Here is an 18504-nt window from a genome sequence, read left to right as displayed (position 1 = left end):
AACAGATTATTTTTAAACTTTAAACTTTGTACATGAGTGCTTCAAAGCAATATAATTTATATAGAAATGCTAACACACTACATGGATCAGTTGTATGAGCAATTAAGAAAAACAAAGGTGACTACAGAAAAGACAACAAAAATGGTATCTGGGTATAAGGATATGCGTTTTGGTTTTTTTTTTTAAGATGACCAAGAAGATACAAAGGAAATTTAATTTATTCAAAACTATAATTAATATTTTAAAGCAATTTAAGATGAAATATAAATGGGATTGTTGGTTTATATTTATTAAACCATTTAAAATTAGTATAATACCAAGTAGATAAAAGCTTGAGAAATATTTGTAAAAGTCAAATAATCAGAAGCAAACAATATCTCACATTTGATTTTAGCATCAGCAGATAAACCAATATTGACAATGAATTTTTTTAAAACCTATTTCTTGTCTGCGTTAGGCTAGAGAAATTACAGCAGAATATACCAATTACAAAAGGGTTAAAGATTTGAGCTACTTTTAATAGTATGCCAAAAGTGAAAGCATTTATCCACATGAGTTGTTTTTAAAATTTTTGTGTGTTTTAAAAAAGGTTAATGAAACAAAAGTTTCCCTAGAGAATTAAAAATTATTAGTGTTTCTATTATAATATAACAAGGCTAAAATTTGGAAATTCTGGCACAGCAGCCTATTATTCAGGGTAGAAACAGAGTTACATACTGGCCATACCCCAGAGAGGAAGCTCTTCAGGACTATGTGTGCTCACTCAAAACAATGGAATGACTATTTGCACTGAAGGCACTGCACTACTGCTGAGGAATCCTCATTAGGGGGCACAACACCCCTTCCAGAATGTTAAACAAGAAGGGATCTAGAAGGGCTCAGGGCACTGGAAAACAACAAAGCAAACAAACATAAATGAACTCAGATTTTAAGTGAGCAGAGAATATCTCTTATTTTCTAAGTATTTTTAAAAGTCTAATAGCAGATGCTTGTTAGCAAATGCTAATAAAAGTTTAAAGCAAAACATTAAGTATTTTTAAAATAAGCTTTTTTCTATAGATTTAGAGAACAGCAAAGAGCAAAACCCGCTGAGAATTTATGAATATTTTAGAATGCTGGAAACTATACGTGAAAAACAGAAAATCTAACGAAGTGCTCTCTTTCTCCATCAACGGGTCAGAAATAACACAATGGCTTTTTTTATTATTGTACCTCCCACAGGCTTTTTCTTGCCAAAGCCAAGAAACCTCAAGGACACACAAAAAACATTCAAAACACTTTCCTGTCTCCTCCAATCCTAATTCCAACAAAAAACTTGTAGGAGTTGGCTTCAAACTTAGGCTTGTAATGAAATGTGAATTCTTAAAATATGGAGATTGGCTGCTAAATTCTTTTGTGTCTAAAATTAATGATGGAAAGTAAAATATACTGAAATATTTAAAATGTGCCTCCTTCTTACTATAACAAGCAAGGGCTAGCTGAAATACTATAATTAGTCTCCCTAAAATGGGTCTAAACCCCTCCCTTGCCATTAAAAAAATGATTCTAGGTACAGAGGTAACCCTTGTGCTTCCATTTTTACAAATCATGCAGCATAGACATAACCTTTGAAACAACCTCGAAAATGCCCCCAATAATGCAGTTACTATGGTAACTCTTATAGGCTAGTTCTCTGAAAAGACTCAGATTCCTGAATCTGAACAAGGTTACCTCACCATCTTCTACACTTTCCCCTTCTCATAAAATTTATCCTTTATCATAACACTTACAAATCCAATAGAAAAATATCTACCCCATTAACCATACAAACCCTATTTTTTCGGCTCAAAGATTATTTTTTTTTAAGGTAGTGAAGGCAGTTTTTTTTTTATAAACTTTTTTTCTTTTTAAGATTTATTTATTTGACAGAGAGAGACACAGCGAGGGCGGGAACACAAACAGGGGGAGTGGGAGAGGGAGAAGGAGGCTTCCTTCTGAGCAGGGAGCCCGATGTGGGGCTCGATCCCAGGACCCTGAGATCATGACCTGAGCTGAAGGCAGACAATGAATGACCAACCAGGTGCCCTCAAGGATTATTTTTTAAAGTGTACATTTTCTGGTACCTTTTCTCTTGGAACACTGTCTAACAAAACAACAGAAATCAAATTCTACTTTTGACCATCACTCAACTGTCCCCGAGTTGTCTTTTTAATTTTTTCCCGTTATAGGCTTTTTGGAAAGAAAAAAACAATTTGTGATATATTTACTATGTCAACAATACAAAGTGTTTTTTTTTAATTTTACAGATATGATTAAGATATATAACCAATGGTCCCTCTAAAAAATGCTTGCTTTTTAAAAATTTGACTGTGGGGGAGCCTGGGTGGCTCAGTCGTTAAGCATCTGCCTTCGGCTCAGGTCATGATCCCATGGTCCTGGGATCGAGCCCCGCATCGGGCTCCCTGCTCCTCGGGAAGCCTACTTCTCCCTCTCCCACTCTTGCTGCTTGTGTTCCCTCTCTCGCTGTGTCTTTCTCTGTCAAATAAATAAATAAAATCTTTAAAAAAAAAATTTGACTGTGGGACATGAATCAAATTTAGTGAGTAAACATCTGTGTTACATGAACAAAAAGCCAAACACATTCCTAACTGATACTTGTCCAGTACAACGCCCCCACCCAAGGGATCATAAGGGCTTCTCTTAAAAAAAGATTTTCCATAAAGGAAGTCACACATATACCAGCTCTAGACACCAAAGAAAATTCTATTTAATGATAAATTCCATTTGTGTAGCAAGTTAGAGTTTATAAGGTGATTCCATGTACTTTATACCTTATTCAATCCTTAACAAGAAATTTGCGAAGTAAACAGAATATATACTATAATCTCCACTTTAAAGGGGCAGTTCTGTCTAGGGGGGTGGGGGTTGGAAGCCCCAGGCTGAAGATCAACAGAAGTGAGAAACAGAAACACTTGCACCACTCACAGCCTAGGGCAAAACACATAATGGAGTAACTGGAATTCTCCTTAACACAGGCAGTAAGATAGCTCACCTCTGGGAAGTCTCGACTGGGGGCTGGGTTAGGGACTTGTGCTATCTGTAGGCTATTACGGTACCCTGCTTATTTCTCTACCCACTATTTTAATGTCTTTTTTTTTTATTGTGGTCAAAAACACATAGCATAAAATTTATCATCTTAACCGCTTCTAAGCAAACAGTTCAGAAGCTTTAAGCATATACACAATTGCAATTGTTGTGCAACTGATTACTGCCTTTTTACCTATTCCCTTACTAGATCATAAATTTTTAAGAGCAAGAATGATACGTTGTCTGTTGCTTTTAGTGCCTAGCACAGCTGAGACATAGAATATTCACAGTAACTTACTGAATGCGTACTTATTCTGCCTGTCTATGCACCTGCCTACCCACTCATCTACCTACCTACCTCAGAATTGAGATGTTACCAAGGGTGTATATATATAAGTATGTTAATTTAAGTCAAAACTTTTTCTAATTTGGCTGCCTAGTTTTCCAGTTAGGGGATATGGCAGATATTCTCTATAAACTGGATGAGTGTAATCTGTAGTTCCAAGATTTAAAAGAAAAACACTTAATATCATAAGATAAAGCATTTTAACAAAAAATACTGCACTGGCAAATGTGTACTGAAATTAACAATATCTTGATTTTCCTAATTTGTTTCTCGAGCATGCTGAACTAAACAAGGAACATCTGAAATTAAACATCCTATAGTCCTACTCTACTCAAGCTTTGTGGTATACTCACTGTAAACAAAGAAGGTGAATGATTCTAGTGACTAACAAATCGTTTTTCATTTAGTTTATGTTTAATTCTTTATTCAGTTTATTTTTTAATTTTTTTTAAAGATTTTATTTATTTATTTAACAGAGAGAGAGAGACACGGCGAGAGAGGGAACAAAAGCAGGGGCAGAGGGAGAGGGAGAAGCAGGCCTCCCGTGCAGCAGGGAGCCCGATATGGGGCTCGATCCCAGTACCCTGGGATCATGACGTGAGCTTCGGCAAACGCTTAACAATTGAGCCACCAGGCACCCCTTCAGTTTATTTTCAACTCTTTGCTTTCGATAAGAAAACTTGATAGAACAATAAAAATAATTACTGGTGACGGACTAAAATGCAAATTGTTTTTAGTGTACAAGTGAGGATTTGTCTAAAAATTGACACTGCAACAATAAAACCTGCATTCTCACGTATATAGCTATTTAATAAGGTTTCTCAGAGTTTACTTATATAAAAACTGAAAGATGGAATAGAGTAATATAAATTTATCACAATAAGAAATGTTTATGTGATAATTATTAAAATTTATAATACATTTGTATATTTGTAATGTTACCTTGACCAGCCAAAAATAATAATCAGGGTAATGATAATTACAACACAGAAAGAAAAATCTCTTAGCATCTTCTACTAATAGATAATTAATAACTTAATTTCAATTTACACATATATGTATCAGACAAAAGTTATTAAAACATAAAATATATAACATTAAAGTTCAATGGAAAAGAGCTGTAAAATTTGACTGTTGCAGATTTGCTTCACTTTTTAAAAAGATTTTATTTATTCATTTATTTGAGAAACAGAGAGCAGGGGGGCGGAGGGGTGGGCAAGAAGAAGAGCAGAGGACGGACAAGCAGAGTCCATGCTGAGTGCAGAGCATGATGCTGGGGCTCAATCCTACAACCCTGAGGTCAGAACCTGAGCTGAAATCAAGAGTCAGACGCTCAACTGACTGAGCCATCCAGGTGCCCCCAGCTGCTTCATTTTTAAAAAAACAAATCATGGTGAGTATCACATGCTTTTATATTTAGATTACCTGGACACACTTAGTAGAAATAATTAGCAGTTTTGTTTTAAAATGTGAATATTTGGGCACCTGGGTGGCTCAGTCGGTTAAGCATCTGCCTTCCGCTCACGTCATGATCCCAGGGTCCTGCGATGGAGCCCCACATCCGGCTCCCTGCTCAGCGGAGAGCCTGCTTCTCCCTCTCCCTCTGCCTGCCACTCACCCTGCTTGTGCTCTCTCTGTCAAGTAAATTTTAAAAATCTTTAAAAATAAACAAATAAAATAAAATGTGAACATTTAAGGGGTGCCTGGGTGGCTCAGTTAGTTAAGTGTTAGACTCAGTTTTGGTTCAGGTCATGATCTCAGGGTCGTGAGACAGAACTTTGTCCAGCTCTGTGCTCAGTGAAGAGTCTGCTTGAGACTCACTCTCCCTTTGTCCTCCCTGACCCTGTCAAATAAATACATCTTTAAAAAAATAAAATGTGAATATTTAAAATACACTGTAAACTACATTTTTAAAAATTATTTAAGCTTAAGATGAAAAATTTCAGATGTAAACTTAGAAATGTCAGAGAATACAGTTTAAATAGTTTAATAAAATAAAAATGATAAAATAATAATAGTTTTAAAAATTCTTTGAAGGAATACATGAGCAAAAAAAGTCTAATCACAATACTATCTAAACCATGCTTCCAGCTTTAGGATATTAAATGTGAAACCAGTGCAGATTTGAGGAATTCAGATTTTCAGCTTCATCCTGAATGGTATCAGTATAGTTAAAGATAAGTTATATCCTAAAATATTCAACCAAAAACACATGTTACCCACCATGGGAGAAAACTAAAGGGTTCTTAAGGCAGAAGGTACCATTATCAAATCAGTTGCCTGACTTACAAATTCTCTAGTAACAGCCTTGTGAATCATGATGCATGCCCAGACTAAAGAATAGCATTCCTTAGCAAAAGTTAAAGTTATGGGAGCTTTCAGGATGTGTTTCTTTCACTGAAGCACTTAGTTAAATTATATCATTTAATAAGAGTGCCTACATAGTGATGAAATTATTGGCTGCATTATCAATATTATTGTTAACTGCAGAATCTAAGGCAAAAAGTGGAAGTATGTTACAAAGTGTTCTACTGGACCAAATTGCAAGCCTCACAAAAAACCACTGTCCCAGTCTTTCAAGACCATCAGACATACTTTAGATAAGTAGCTAGGAGCTACTAGCTAAGGCTCCTAAAATACAGTGTTTCAATTAAAGAAAGTCACTGAAAAAAAATTTACTTAAGGATTAAAAAATAATTATAATAATTTCAATAAGTAACATTTCTTTACCACCCACAGATGAGGGTGCAGCCTCTAAGCTGTGGGCTGATATTGATTTAAATAGACAAAGATAGAATGCATTTTAAAGTAAAAGAAAGCAAGATCTTTGATTGACAGTTCTTGGAAAAAGGTTAAAAATTCAAAAGGACTGACTGCATGTGACTCAGAACCTAAAAGCTTTTTTCTCCTCCCAACAGAAGAGCAGTCTCAAGTAATAACTGGTTGCTATGGAGATAAGAAACTAGAGAGATCAGAGAACTCAATTTGCAGTTAAATGGGCTGGAAACAATCCTTACTACTTGGTGAAGGAAAGCGATTAAAAATATACATGATTGCCAGAGGGAATCTTTTTCACCTAGCATTTCCCAACCTCATTAATGAACAAGAAGTCTAAAAAAACAAATGAAAGCCCAAGGTGTCTAAGATTGAGCATATTAAACATAATTCAGGATTTCACACATTATCACAAATCCTTCTAATTCTGGATGACTTTGACTCTTTTTAGTGGTACTTGTTAGTAAATACTGGAATGAGACTAAAATTGTGTTCAAGAACGAACTAGTATAACTAAGGGGACTGGAACTCCAATGGAAAAAAAGAGCATGACAAATGGAAAAGTAACCAGAGTAAGAAACAGATTTAAATAGTGAAAAATCTTGGGGTTTTGAAAATGTCTTCACAGTCAATCACAGAATACCTTTGTGAGTGCTGTAAAGGGCTGCAAACGTCACCGTGAAGAAAGTTGTGGAGTATTTCCCAGCATTAACTAAATGAGGAAAGGCCCTTTTTGTGTCTCGGTATCGGCGCAGGCACTGGATGAAGCGAAGCCAAGCAGGAATGCACTGAACAATGGCCCGTACACCATATGAATATTTGTGGCAAATTTCTGGTTCTGTGAAGATTTCAAAGAAGAAAAAATTGTAATTTAAAAAAAATAGCCTGTTCACATCATTTCGTTATATATTATAACCACTATCAAAAGTCCATAAAAGCAAGAAGCGTATGTTTCAGAATCACTTTCTTCTTTGTAACAATTATATTCTCAAACTTTTTAGTGATAGCTAAGCCAAGGAAAGAAGGTAAATACACAGGGTGAACCTACAGGGAAAATCTGCCCTCTCATATTTCGGACTACCTGTTCTGAATCACTTTCTTTGGAATGTGATAAAACTATAGGAAAATTAGAAGATGAGTACACTAATCAAAGGAAAAAAAAGTTCTGTAATTTAATACATATGGAAAACATACAAATATCACTGATGACTCTAGTCAACTTCATGAACTCCAAACTGCCTTAATATATGGCAATGGGTTATACATGCTCTACTCCACCCTTTTTTAATGAAGAGCAGAGTTTATATTTTTAAATGAGAAGAATGGAGTTGGTAAATTAATTTTTCTTCAAATTCTAAGAATGCATTATAGTGCGATCAAGCTACAATAGAGTTGTGGTCTGCTGGCAATCAATGAAAATGTGTTGCCGCTGGCTCGATTAACTTTATTAGTCAGTTGTTACATAATCTGCCTAAATTTGGTCTTTGTCATTAAGGCAAAATTCCTTAATAACTTGTACTCCTGGCATACACTAAGAGTGGGAAAAAGAGCCAGAAGAAAAAACAAGATCCCCAATAAGAATTAAAAAACAATCTAAAATGACTTTCTCAAATCATGTGATCTAACTCTAAATAATCAGTATTTTTGCTCATTATAAAGCAATACTGTGATGGAAACTGTTGGCACTAAAGCATTTGTGATATAACTACCAGTGTACTAGAATTCTTTTCTTTTTTTTAGTTTTAGAATTCTCTTAAGCATAAGTTGCAAATCTCTTGGCAAATGGATGGCTAAAATCATAACATATAATTTAAGAGCCAAATTATATCAGATAAAGAGACTGCTAAAAGAGTGCCAAGTACATTTAATTAAGTTTATAATATTATTGGATGAGTTTTCACCATGATCTTAAATTTCTCATTCCCAATATTTCTTGGTTTACATTGGCAGTTTAGAGGTATGGACGCACATTCATACCCTACCTTCTGAATTATTTGGCAACAGGCCCCCACTTTCATCCCATTTGAGCTCAAAACTGTAGAAGCAGATCATATATTCCAGGTCCATCAATATCACTGACAGGCTGTTCAGCTGATCGGCCAGCCAGAAATCAGCAAAGCCTACCTTATGGAAGGGGGCTGTAAATACTCGAAACTGGGAGAAAGAAAAAAAATCAAAAAACACAGAGACAAGAAAATTCATATTAAAATTCTCTAACTCATGTCTGACCATGCAGTATGATTACTTTAGTTGATAAAATGGAAACCAGTGAGCCAATCACAAACACCAGGAGGGACCTGTCAACAGTGGCTAGGTTGAGCATTAGTAGTGAAGGGAATGAGCTGAATAGAAAACCAAGAAAGGAAATTAAAGTGCGGTAGAAAAGGCAGGCATAGCTATATAGTTAGAGAACAGAAAGCAGAGAGGGTAGGAAGAGTTGAAGCTGAAAGCACAGGGTGGCAGGAGACAGAAGCACAGACAGGATGTCTAGTGTTAGGCTCTAGGGTAAATTCTGCTAGGGACCCAAGTGCTATGATAATTTCTGGAATATCCTCCCATCTTAGCTGGGATGAGAGCTTAGTGAACTGAATACAAAGCTCTTCTTTGCCTATAGGGAGAGGAAGGGAAGAATGGTACATCACCTGAAGCATGCCTGCCTATTCTCTAACCAAAGTCACTTTCATTTCACTAATGCCATGGTAATAATGGTATTTATCTTGAAATTATGCCACAAAAATCATCAACCCATATCCCCACTGTTATAAAAACAATGTTAAATGAATTCAGATTAAATGTACTGAGTACTAATCCATGCTATATATTTTTCTCATAATGTATTTTTCATAATCCATTAACTATAACAATTCTATGAGCGTGATACATTTCATCTCCCCCTTTTACAGAAGACCTAGAACAAACTCATCCTGACCTATTCTGTGGAAGACTGTTCAGCACTGCAAAGGGAAATCTGGCACTGCAGAGAGAGGAAGACTTAGATACTAATGTAATCATCAGAAACAGGCTCCAAATGTGCAGAACGCCTTGAGAGGCCCTAAGGAAAGTGAAGATGGAATGAAGGCAGCTTTTATCCTCACCCTGTCAGACCCTTTCTATCTTAAACAGGTAAAAATGAACTCCTAAAACAAGGAATTCCCACAAAGCAGCAGTTTTGAGAAAACAAGTCTAAATGAACAGCTCTCTGGCCATCCAGCTATGTTCATTTAGTAGACATATTCAGCATGGGAGACTAATGGCTCTTTCCCCTCAGACTTGGCTGATTCTATTTGTTCTGTAAACATTTCTCTTTGTTATTTGATGGAGATAATGGCTATATTATGAATCCATCCTGGACATCAACTATCTATGAAAGGTATTGGGTTGGGGTTTTGGAAATTAGACCAGATATCTGCAGGGCATAGTACAGGCTTTGCAATATTTTCTGGAGCTGATATATTTTGAGTCCATGGCTTCTTTGTGCATTTCACTGCTTCTGATGGTGCATTTTACTATTCTCCTATTCCTTAAATCATTCTCTTGCTCTTTCAATAAGTTGTGCAATAAGCCAGAGAGATAAGCTATATCGTTTGCAACCACAAAGTTTTGGGGGGAGGGGAGGGGGGAGGGCTGGGGGCTTAGTGGTTGGGATGTAAATCATTTATGCATGAAGAGGTTACCAGTTTATATAGTATTTTTTTTAAAGATTTTATTTATTTATTTGAGAGAGAGAAAGAGAGAGAGAGCATGAGAGGGGGGAGGGTCAGAGTGAGAAGCAGATTCCCCGCTGAGCAGGGAGCCCGATGTGGGACTTGATCCCGGGACTCCAGGATCATGACCTGAGCCGAAGGCAGTCGCTTAACCAACTGAGCCACCCAGGCGCCCCAGTTTATATAGTATTTTAAGAAACTGAGGTGCAGAGTGGACTTCAAAGATTCAAAGAAAGAACAAGAGGATAATTTAAGATATAACATCAAAAGGATGAGGAAATCTAACTCAATCTCTAGTCAAGGTCTTCTGTGAAAATGATAGCCTAGGGCAAATTTCTCACTGACATGAGACAGACTACCATCACGCTCATGATCTGCCAAATCCAGCCTCAAAAGCCAGCTAATACAAAAAAACCTCCATAAGAGCGTAAGAGGAGGAGAATGCACTAAGTAAGAAAAGAGATAGGGAAATGAGACTACAAAAGGAAAGGACTGGCATGAAAATAGAACCTGGAAGGGAAAATTTACAGAAGAGAAAAGATGAAAAAAGGAAAAAAGGAGGAAACAGTAAATGTTGGTATAATACAACTAAGGAAGGAATCAATATAATTATAGTCATTCAGCATTTAACAAAAATTATTACTATATGTCAGTCATTGTAGAAGTACAGAGATAAATAAAACATAGTTTCTACTCTCAAAGTCTGCACAAACAATGACTCATAGAACACTACATCAAAAACTAATGATGTAGGGTGCCTGGGTGGCTCAGATGGTTAAGCGTCTGCCTTCGGCTCGGGTCGTGATCCCAGGGTCCTGGAATCGAGTCCCGCATCGGGCTCCTTGTTAAGCAGGGAGTCTGCTTCTCCCTCTCCCTCTGCCTTTCCCCCTGCTTCTTCTCTCTCTGTCTCTCCCGCAAATGAATAAATAAAAATCTTAAAAAAAAAAAAACTAATGATGTAATGTATGGTGATTAACATAACAATAAAATTTAAAGAAAAAAAATTCCCACAGTCTGGTTGGCAAATATATACCTAAAGATATAATGACAGCACTGTGTAATAAGTGCTATTACAGATAAATACACAAAATATCCTAGAAATACAAAGAAGGAAGAGCAAGTTGCTCAGTTAGAGACAGGTTAAGGGTGAGGTGGGTAGGAAATTAATAGACCATCCTGAACTCCCTGGCATTTACACATAGTCAAATTCTTCTTAAATTTATCTGAATTCCCCTGAGTGAGAATTCTCCTTCTTCCTTTCTTATTCTGGCTAAGGTCTTCCAACTTCTACATTGTGATTTTGATTAAAATGATAATGATTCACTGAATGACAGTGTTAAGAAAGCCAGAGACAATTAAAAATATCTGGTATTTTACCCACATACACAAAAAGGCCACTAATAAGTTATTACAAAGGATATATGCTAACAACATTTTCTAAGTTAATGCAGATAAACAGTTAAGGAGATGAAGTTTAATTTCTACTTTCATTTTTATTTATCTATTTTTAATTTATTAACATATGTATTATTTGTTTCAGGGGTACAGGTCTGTGATAATTTTTACTTTTAGAGGCTTGTGAATAATCAATTAATTTGAACCACTAGATCAAAGTTAAACACCTTAGGTACGGTCACTACCAGCTCTCACTGTTTAACTGCACTGGTTAAGAGTAAGGATTATGAAACCAGACTGCCTGGGCTGATATTCCATCTCCATTACTTACTGGCTATGCATTAAACTCCTCTGAAATTAGGTTTCCTCATTTATAAAATGTGGATTGATAGCAGCTCCAACCTCAGGGTTATTAAAAGGGTGAAATAAATTAGCACATAAAAATGTCCAAAACAGTGCATTATTAAATGAGAATACATCTCTATTCTCACAGTAGAGACATGCATAAACATTTTACTATAAAACAAATTATTTGAAAAATCAATTTCTAAATTATATAGGAAAGGACTTTAATTTAAAAACTTTAAGTAGCTTTGAGGCACCTGGGTGGCTCAGTTGGTTAAGTGTCCAACTCTTGGTTTCGGGTCAGGTCATGATCTTGGGGTCCTGGGATGGAGCCCCATGTTGGGCGCTCTGTGCTCAGCATAGTTTCTGCTTAGGACTCTCCCCCTCTGCCCCTTCCCCTCCAACTCTTTCTCTCTCTCTCTAAAATAAATCAATAGATCTTTAAAAAAATACTTTAAGTAGCCTTTTAGAAGAATAAATTCGTATTTTTGTTTAGAAAATCTGAGCCATTGCTTATGTTTCCCAATTGGATTTCTAATCAGGGCAAATACAGATATGCAGAGATTTATGACCTAATTAATGCAAATAAACTGTACTAATTTGACATGTAAGTATCAACATAAATAAATTTCTAATAAAAATATTGTTTAGCTTTTTGGGGGAGATGTATAGCATATAAATTCCATAGATTCAAATTTGAATATGGATATAAATGGCATCCAGTGCCTACCACCACTATAGCTAAGTGATATATATTCTTTTCCACTAAAAATTAAAGGAAAAGAAAAAGAAGGAAATGTACTTTTACTTTAAGATGAGGCTTTTAAAAAAGAGAAACATAACTACGGTGGAAATGTTTTTGCTAATTCACTAGAAATAAGTCTCAGGTTAAGTTTTCTCAGTAAGATTTGAATTAAAATAAGTGAACAGGTCAATTAATATTAAGATGCTCTATAAATAACATTTTTCCTGTGTACAATTATTATTACAAATATAACAAACCACAGTGCTTCCTTGTGCATTTCATGGCTTCTGATGGTGCATTTTACTATTCTCTTATTCCTTATTATATCATCATTGCCAACCTATTCCATCAATAAGTCCTATTTATTAGCACACAGCAGATATATCGATAAATGTCTACTCAATGGGGAATCATTCTGCTAATAAGACTAACTGGTCATGCATGAATCATAGCTTACTATTTAAGCAGAGAAAGATGCACTGGGGAAATGCTCACTTTACACACAATGTACACAATGATATTATTCTGTTATTGCAATGATGCAAACCATATTAACATCTGAGTTTTCTGAGTCTTTCGAACCTCATCTCAAAATAATATAGAGATTTCACAATAGTTGAGAGATAATAGATATTTATAATCTTAAAGTTATTTCCTTGTAACCATAAGAATACTACATTTTTATGCAAATAAGTTTTACAATTCCACAAAATCTAGCAATAAAATGACAAATACTCTCAAAATAAAAAGGTAATCTAATATTGTTGTACTAACTGGATATGATTTATTTTTAGTATAAATTTCAAAAAAACTGGTTCAAATTTTCATCATAAAAAAATCCTTTAAGAAGCATGTTTTCTAAATGATAACAAAATGTTTGAAAGGTGATTGCAAACTTTTCAAAATACTCCTGTAGATCTAAGTTCCGAATGTAGACCCAAAGTTAGCCCTAGGGGTGCTATACTTAATGGGAGTGATTTGCTCTTTTATTTATTAATACTTAATGAAATTGGAGAAAGGGGGATATTCCTCAATTTGTGATAAAGATCCTACTGGAAGAAATAAATACAAATAAATAATAACCAACTTTGGGGGAAAAAAAAAATCAAGGCGATCTGGGCCATTTTCTTTTCCTGATTGCTATACATACTTAACCTGTTCTAGATCATAAGTGGCTTTTTACTTGTGTGCTTACAATGTTTTTTAATAGGAAAGCCATAATTTATATCTTCGGATTTAAAAAATTTAAGTAATGCTAGATATAGGGAATGTATTGCTAAGAACAAAAAAAAAAATTCCGCTAACCTTAGGGTCATATAAAAGGAAAGAGGATTTAAAATTACAATTGTCAAGGCAGTAGTATACCTTCTGAGGTAGAAAAAAAAATAAGACAATAATTACAAGAATTCTAAAAGTATGTGTAGAGTCCAGTCAATTTAATCATTAATTTTCACTTTATTGTTAGTTGTCATTCACCACCTAAGAAATAATTACGGGAGAGCATTCCCGATTAATTTTGAAAATAGAGCTGGTTTAACTCAGGAGTAAGCAGAAGTCCCTTCCCCAAGCTATCTTTAAACTATCACAAAAAATACAGTAGCTATTTTTCAAGAAATTCTATATCCTATTGCTGAGACTGTATGATTTGGAGATGATTAAAGAACTAGGTAAAGTGGAAGAAGAAATGGAATTTATTATCAATAAGAATCAAAGTTTCTCAAATTAAAGCTGTCAATCCGGTAAGATATTCTTAAATGCTTTTAGAGAACTAATCTTTTGTAAAATAAAAATGTTTCACTACTACTATCAATTTAGAGGAAAATAATAGTTTCACCACTTCTAAAATAAAAAGAAATTCAAAGAGTTCTATGTGTTATCACAGCTGGTTAAATAATTTGTATTTAAAAATACTTAAATTGATCATGAATTAATTATTATTAACTTGCAAAATCATTTCAATATCTGGACACTTTATACTTTTTTAAGAGGAAAAAAATGCATGATTGTTTTTCCCAGGGCCACTGCACTGTACAATATAAGGTATACCAATCACACTATATTCTACCCCCCTGGCTCTAGAGCACCACTTACACAGACTACAAAGTGAACCACACCTTCTGGAGTTGTGCAATACAGCACACTTGGTTTCTTCCTGGAGGAAACAAATGACCAATACACCACTCTGAAAATGGTAGACAAATTTCTGACTTACCAGCAGTTTAAGCAGCCAAAACCGTGACTTATAATAAAAAGTTTTGGTGGGATTGATAAGAAAGAAAACCATAAATCCATAAAGGACAAGTGGATACACATATGTAGGGATGACACTAATTGGAGCAAAGAAGCATGCCAGAAGGCTCAGGCACCACAATATCCCAAGGAATCCAGCAATCTGATAAAGGATGGAAAGACAAAGAGAAAACTGTTATTTTTATTTTTCCATTACTCAGAAATATCTTTAATAAAACAAAGGTAGGTTATACATGTTTAGATATAATGTCAATAACCTTCTTCAAGTAGAAGATGGATTTCAGTATCCACGAAACCAGCTATATAGCTAATGTGAAATAAATTCATGGGACTTTATGTCTTGCTTCGATTACCTCAAAAAGATGCTGATGAGACAAATTGCTTCTTGGATTGAGTTCGAAGATGAGCACATGATTCACTCCAGCCTGTCTCCAACCATATGTGTTGATGCCCAGTAGAAAAAGGAATTCAATCAGAAGAAAGCCACCCCGATATATTCTTATCAAGGGCCATATACTTCTATCTGTTTCAAGTTTAAATACAGCTGAAAAAAATCAATTAATTGGTTAGTTAGAAAATTCATAATGTGTCCTATAATTGTCTTTTTTTAATTCTCAATGACACACTCCTTGACATAAAAAGTTTTTATAAATAAAACCTAAGCCTAGCTCATCTCAAGAGCATGACAAACTTGCATCCAGGTTCTTTCCCTTCTTCATTTCACTCTACAAAATTCACCAGAATAATTTTCCCAAAACTAGACTTTGGCAAGTTATTCCACTGTTCCATTAGTTTCTTAGATGACAGAGAATCACAGTGAAATTGTTTAGAACCAAAAGATCAGTTTTGTCAGCTAAGGATTTCTAGCATGATATAACTTCCTTAGCTTTGCTCTCTCTGTTATTAAACTGGTTATAGTAATATCTACCTCACAGAGTTGCCGTGAAAATTAAGACATAGTACACATGAGGACAACAATAAAAGCAAATGAACACTGTAATGTCATATAAATGATAACAGTTAATATTTACAGAATGCTTACTATGTGCTAAGGATTGTTCTCTATTTTTACATATAATAACTCATTTAATCCTCACAATGGTTCTATGAGTTAAAAAATATTATTTCCCTTTGATTAGTGGGGAAATTAGAGCATAGAGAGGCTGAGTAATTTGCTCAGGATTACAAAGCTGGTAGAGGGCAGTACCAGGATTTTAACTCAGATAGTTTTGACCCAAAGCCCACAGTCTTACCCATTACATTCTACTGTCCATATGCTCATACAAATGATCAGTACCACTATTACTCTCTGGTTCTCTAATAACTATAACATTCAAACACCTCAGCCTTGTAATTCAGTTCTTCATCACAATCTGATCTCCAATTCACTTTTCCCAAACTTAACTCACAATGCTCCTAAACATTAATTCTTATCTCCTGATGAATTTTATTAGTCTTTTCACAAGTCGGCTTCTCACATTTGCTTATGTTGTCCCCTATACCTAAAATGGCCTTGCACTTTCTTTCCACCAGTTCAAATTCTACTTAATATTTAAAGCCAATCCTTACCTGTTCATAAATTTATTGAATGAGTGTTTCATTTTGAGCCTACTATGTGCCAAATATTTCAATTTGGCTAAAGATTTCTCAGTTTTCTAAATAACTATAAAATTATTTATTAGACTCACTTGAAATTTAACTATATACTGTCTTATACTTAATTTAAATATTTATTAACTTTATATTCTCTATAGTACATAGCACATTTGATAATTTAAAAATAACAGGGTAGAAAAAGCCTTTCCTTTAGAGTCAAATACTAGAGACCAGATTTCAAATTCTAGCTACTCTAGGGAAAATAAATTTATTTTTCCACATCTCCATTTCCTTCTGGTCAATGGTGATAATATCAATTCTCCTAAGTTTGTTAAGAAGACTAAATATGACTGAAGACTCCAAGATTCCAGAGTAGGAGACCTTAGATTTGTTTGGTCCCAGAAACTCAACGAGATAGCTGTCAAATCATTCTGACCACTGCGAACTCAACCAGAGATCTAAGAAAAGAACTGCTGCAAATCTACAAATAGAAAACCAACCACTTTCTGCAAGAATGACAAGAAGGAAAAGCTCACCTGAAAAAAGAGAACAAGAGGCAGTGCTGACTGCCAGGGACCTAATCACTATAGGTATAAGTAAGATGTCAGAAATACAGATCAGAATAATGATTATAAAGATACTAGCTGGGCTTCAAAAAGCATAGAACACACTAGAGTATCCTTTTCTGGAGAAATAAAAGAACTAAAATCTAATCAAGTCTAAATAAAAAAGGCTACTAATGAGATGCAATCAAAACGAGGCTCTAACTGCTAGGTTAAATGAGGCAGAAGACAGAATTAGTCATATAGAAGACAAAATGATGGAAAATAGAGAAGCTGAAAAAAAGAGAGATAAACAACTACTGGATCACAAGGGGAGAATTGGAGACATAAGTGATACCATAACGTGAAAAAAATATTAGAACAACTGGGATCCCAGAAGAAGAGGAAAGAGAGAGAGAGAGAGGCAGAAGGTAGATTGGAACAAATTACAGTGGAGAACTTCCCTAATTTGGGGAAGGAAACAGGCATCAAAATCCAGAAGGCACAGAGAACCCCCCCCTCAAAATCAATAAAAATAGGTCAACACCCCACCATATAATAGTGAAACTTGCAAATCTCAGAGACAAAGAGAAAATCCTGAAAGCAGCTCAGGACAAGAGGTCCTTAACCTACAACAGTAGAAACATTAGACTGGCAGTAGACCTACCCACAGAGACCTGGCAGGCCAGAGAGGGCTGGCATGATATATTCAGGGTGCTAAATGAGAAAAATGTGCAGCCAAGAATACTTTATCCAGCTAGGATGTCATTCAAAATAGAAGTGATAAAAAGGACAAACAGAAACTAAAAGATTTTTTGATCACTAAACCAGCCCTGCAAGAAATATTAAAGGGGATCCTTTAAGTGAAGAGAGAGCCCAAAAGACAGACAGACCAGAAAGGAACAGAGACAATATAAAGTAACGGTGACTTTACAAGTAGGACAATGGCACTAAATTCCTATCTTTCAATAGTTACTCTGAATGTAAATGGGCTAAATGCCCCAATCAAAAGACACAGGGTATCAGATCGGATAAAAAAGCAAGACTCATCGATATGCTGTCTGCAAGAGACTCATTTTAGACCCAAAGACACCTGAAGATTGAAAGTGAGGGGGTGGAAAACCATGTATCATGCTAATGGACATCAAAGGAAAGCTGGGGTAGCAATCCTTTGATCAGACAAATTAGATTTTAAGCCAAAGACTGTAATAAGAGATGAGGAAGGACACTATATCAAAATTAAAGGGTCTATCCAACAAGAAGATCTAACAATTATAAATATTTATGCCTCTAACATGGGAGCAGCCAATCTATAAGCCAATTAATAACAAAATTAAAGAAACACATTGATAATAATACAATTATAGTAGGGGACTTCAACACCCAATTCACTGCAACAGACAAATCATCTAACCCAAAGATCAACAAGGAAATAAGGGCTTTGAATGACACACTGGACCAGATGGACTTCACAGATATATTCAGAACATTCCATCCTAAAGCAATAGAATACACATCCTTCTCAAGTGAACAGGGAACATTCTCCAGAACAGATCACATACTGGTGACAAATTAGGTCTCAACTGGTACCAAAAGACTGGGGTTATTCCTAGCATATTTTCAGACCACATTGTTTTGAAACTTCAACTCAGTCATAAGAGGAAATTTGGAAAGAACTCAAATACATGGAGGCTAAAAAGCATCCTACTATAAAGAATGAATGGGTCAACTAGGAAATTA

General features: G+C 35.2%; 1 protein-coding gene across 2 annotated transcripts in view; it reads right to left on the bottom strand.

The window, feature by feature from the left end:
- Nucleotides 1–18504, bottom strand: part of XPR1 (xenotropic and polytropic retrovirus receptor 1) — a 245114-nt gene that overhangs the window by 44068 nt on the left and 182542 nt on the right. For both annotated transcript variants that reach the window (XM_028121531.2, XM_028121532.1), the window contains exons 8-11: nucleotides 14980–15170; nucleotides 14589–14768; nucleotides 8170–8341; nucleotides 6831–7025 (exon numbers count right to left, since the gene is read on the bottom strand). In XM_028121531.2, coding sequence (XP_027977332.1) covers nucleotides 6831–7025; nucleotides 8170–8341; nucleotides 14589–14768; nucleotides 14980–15170 — 738 coding nt within the window. The remainder of the gene's footprint in view (nucleotides 1–6830; nucleotides 7026–8169; nucleotides 8342–14588; nucleotides 14769–14979; nucleotides 15171–18504) is intronic.

Source organism: Eumetopias jubatus, unplaced genomic scaffold (assembly GCF_037043125.1).
Source record: "Eumetopias jubatus isolate StellerSeaLion01/CBP00866 unplaced genomic scaffold, mEumJub1_p1.0 scaffold_12, whole genome shotgun sequence".
Taxonomy (NCBI): Eukaryota; Metazoa; Chordata; class Mammalia; order Carnivora; family Otariidae; genus Eumetopias; species Eumetopias jubatus.
The sequence above is the reverse complement of the archived record's forward strand: the minus strand, read 5'-3'. Positions and strand labels throughout refer to the sequence as shown.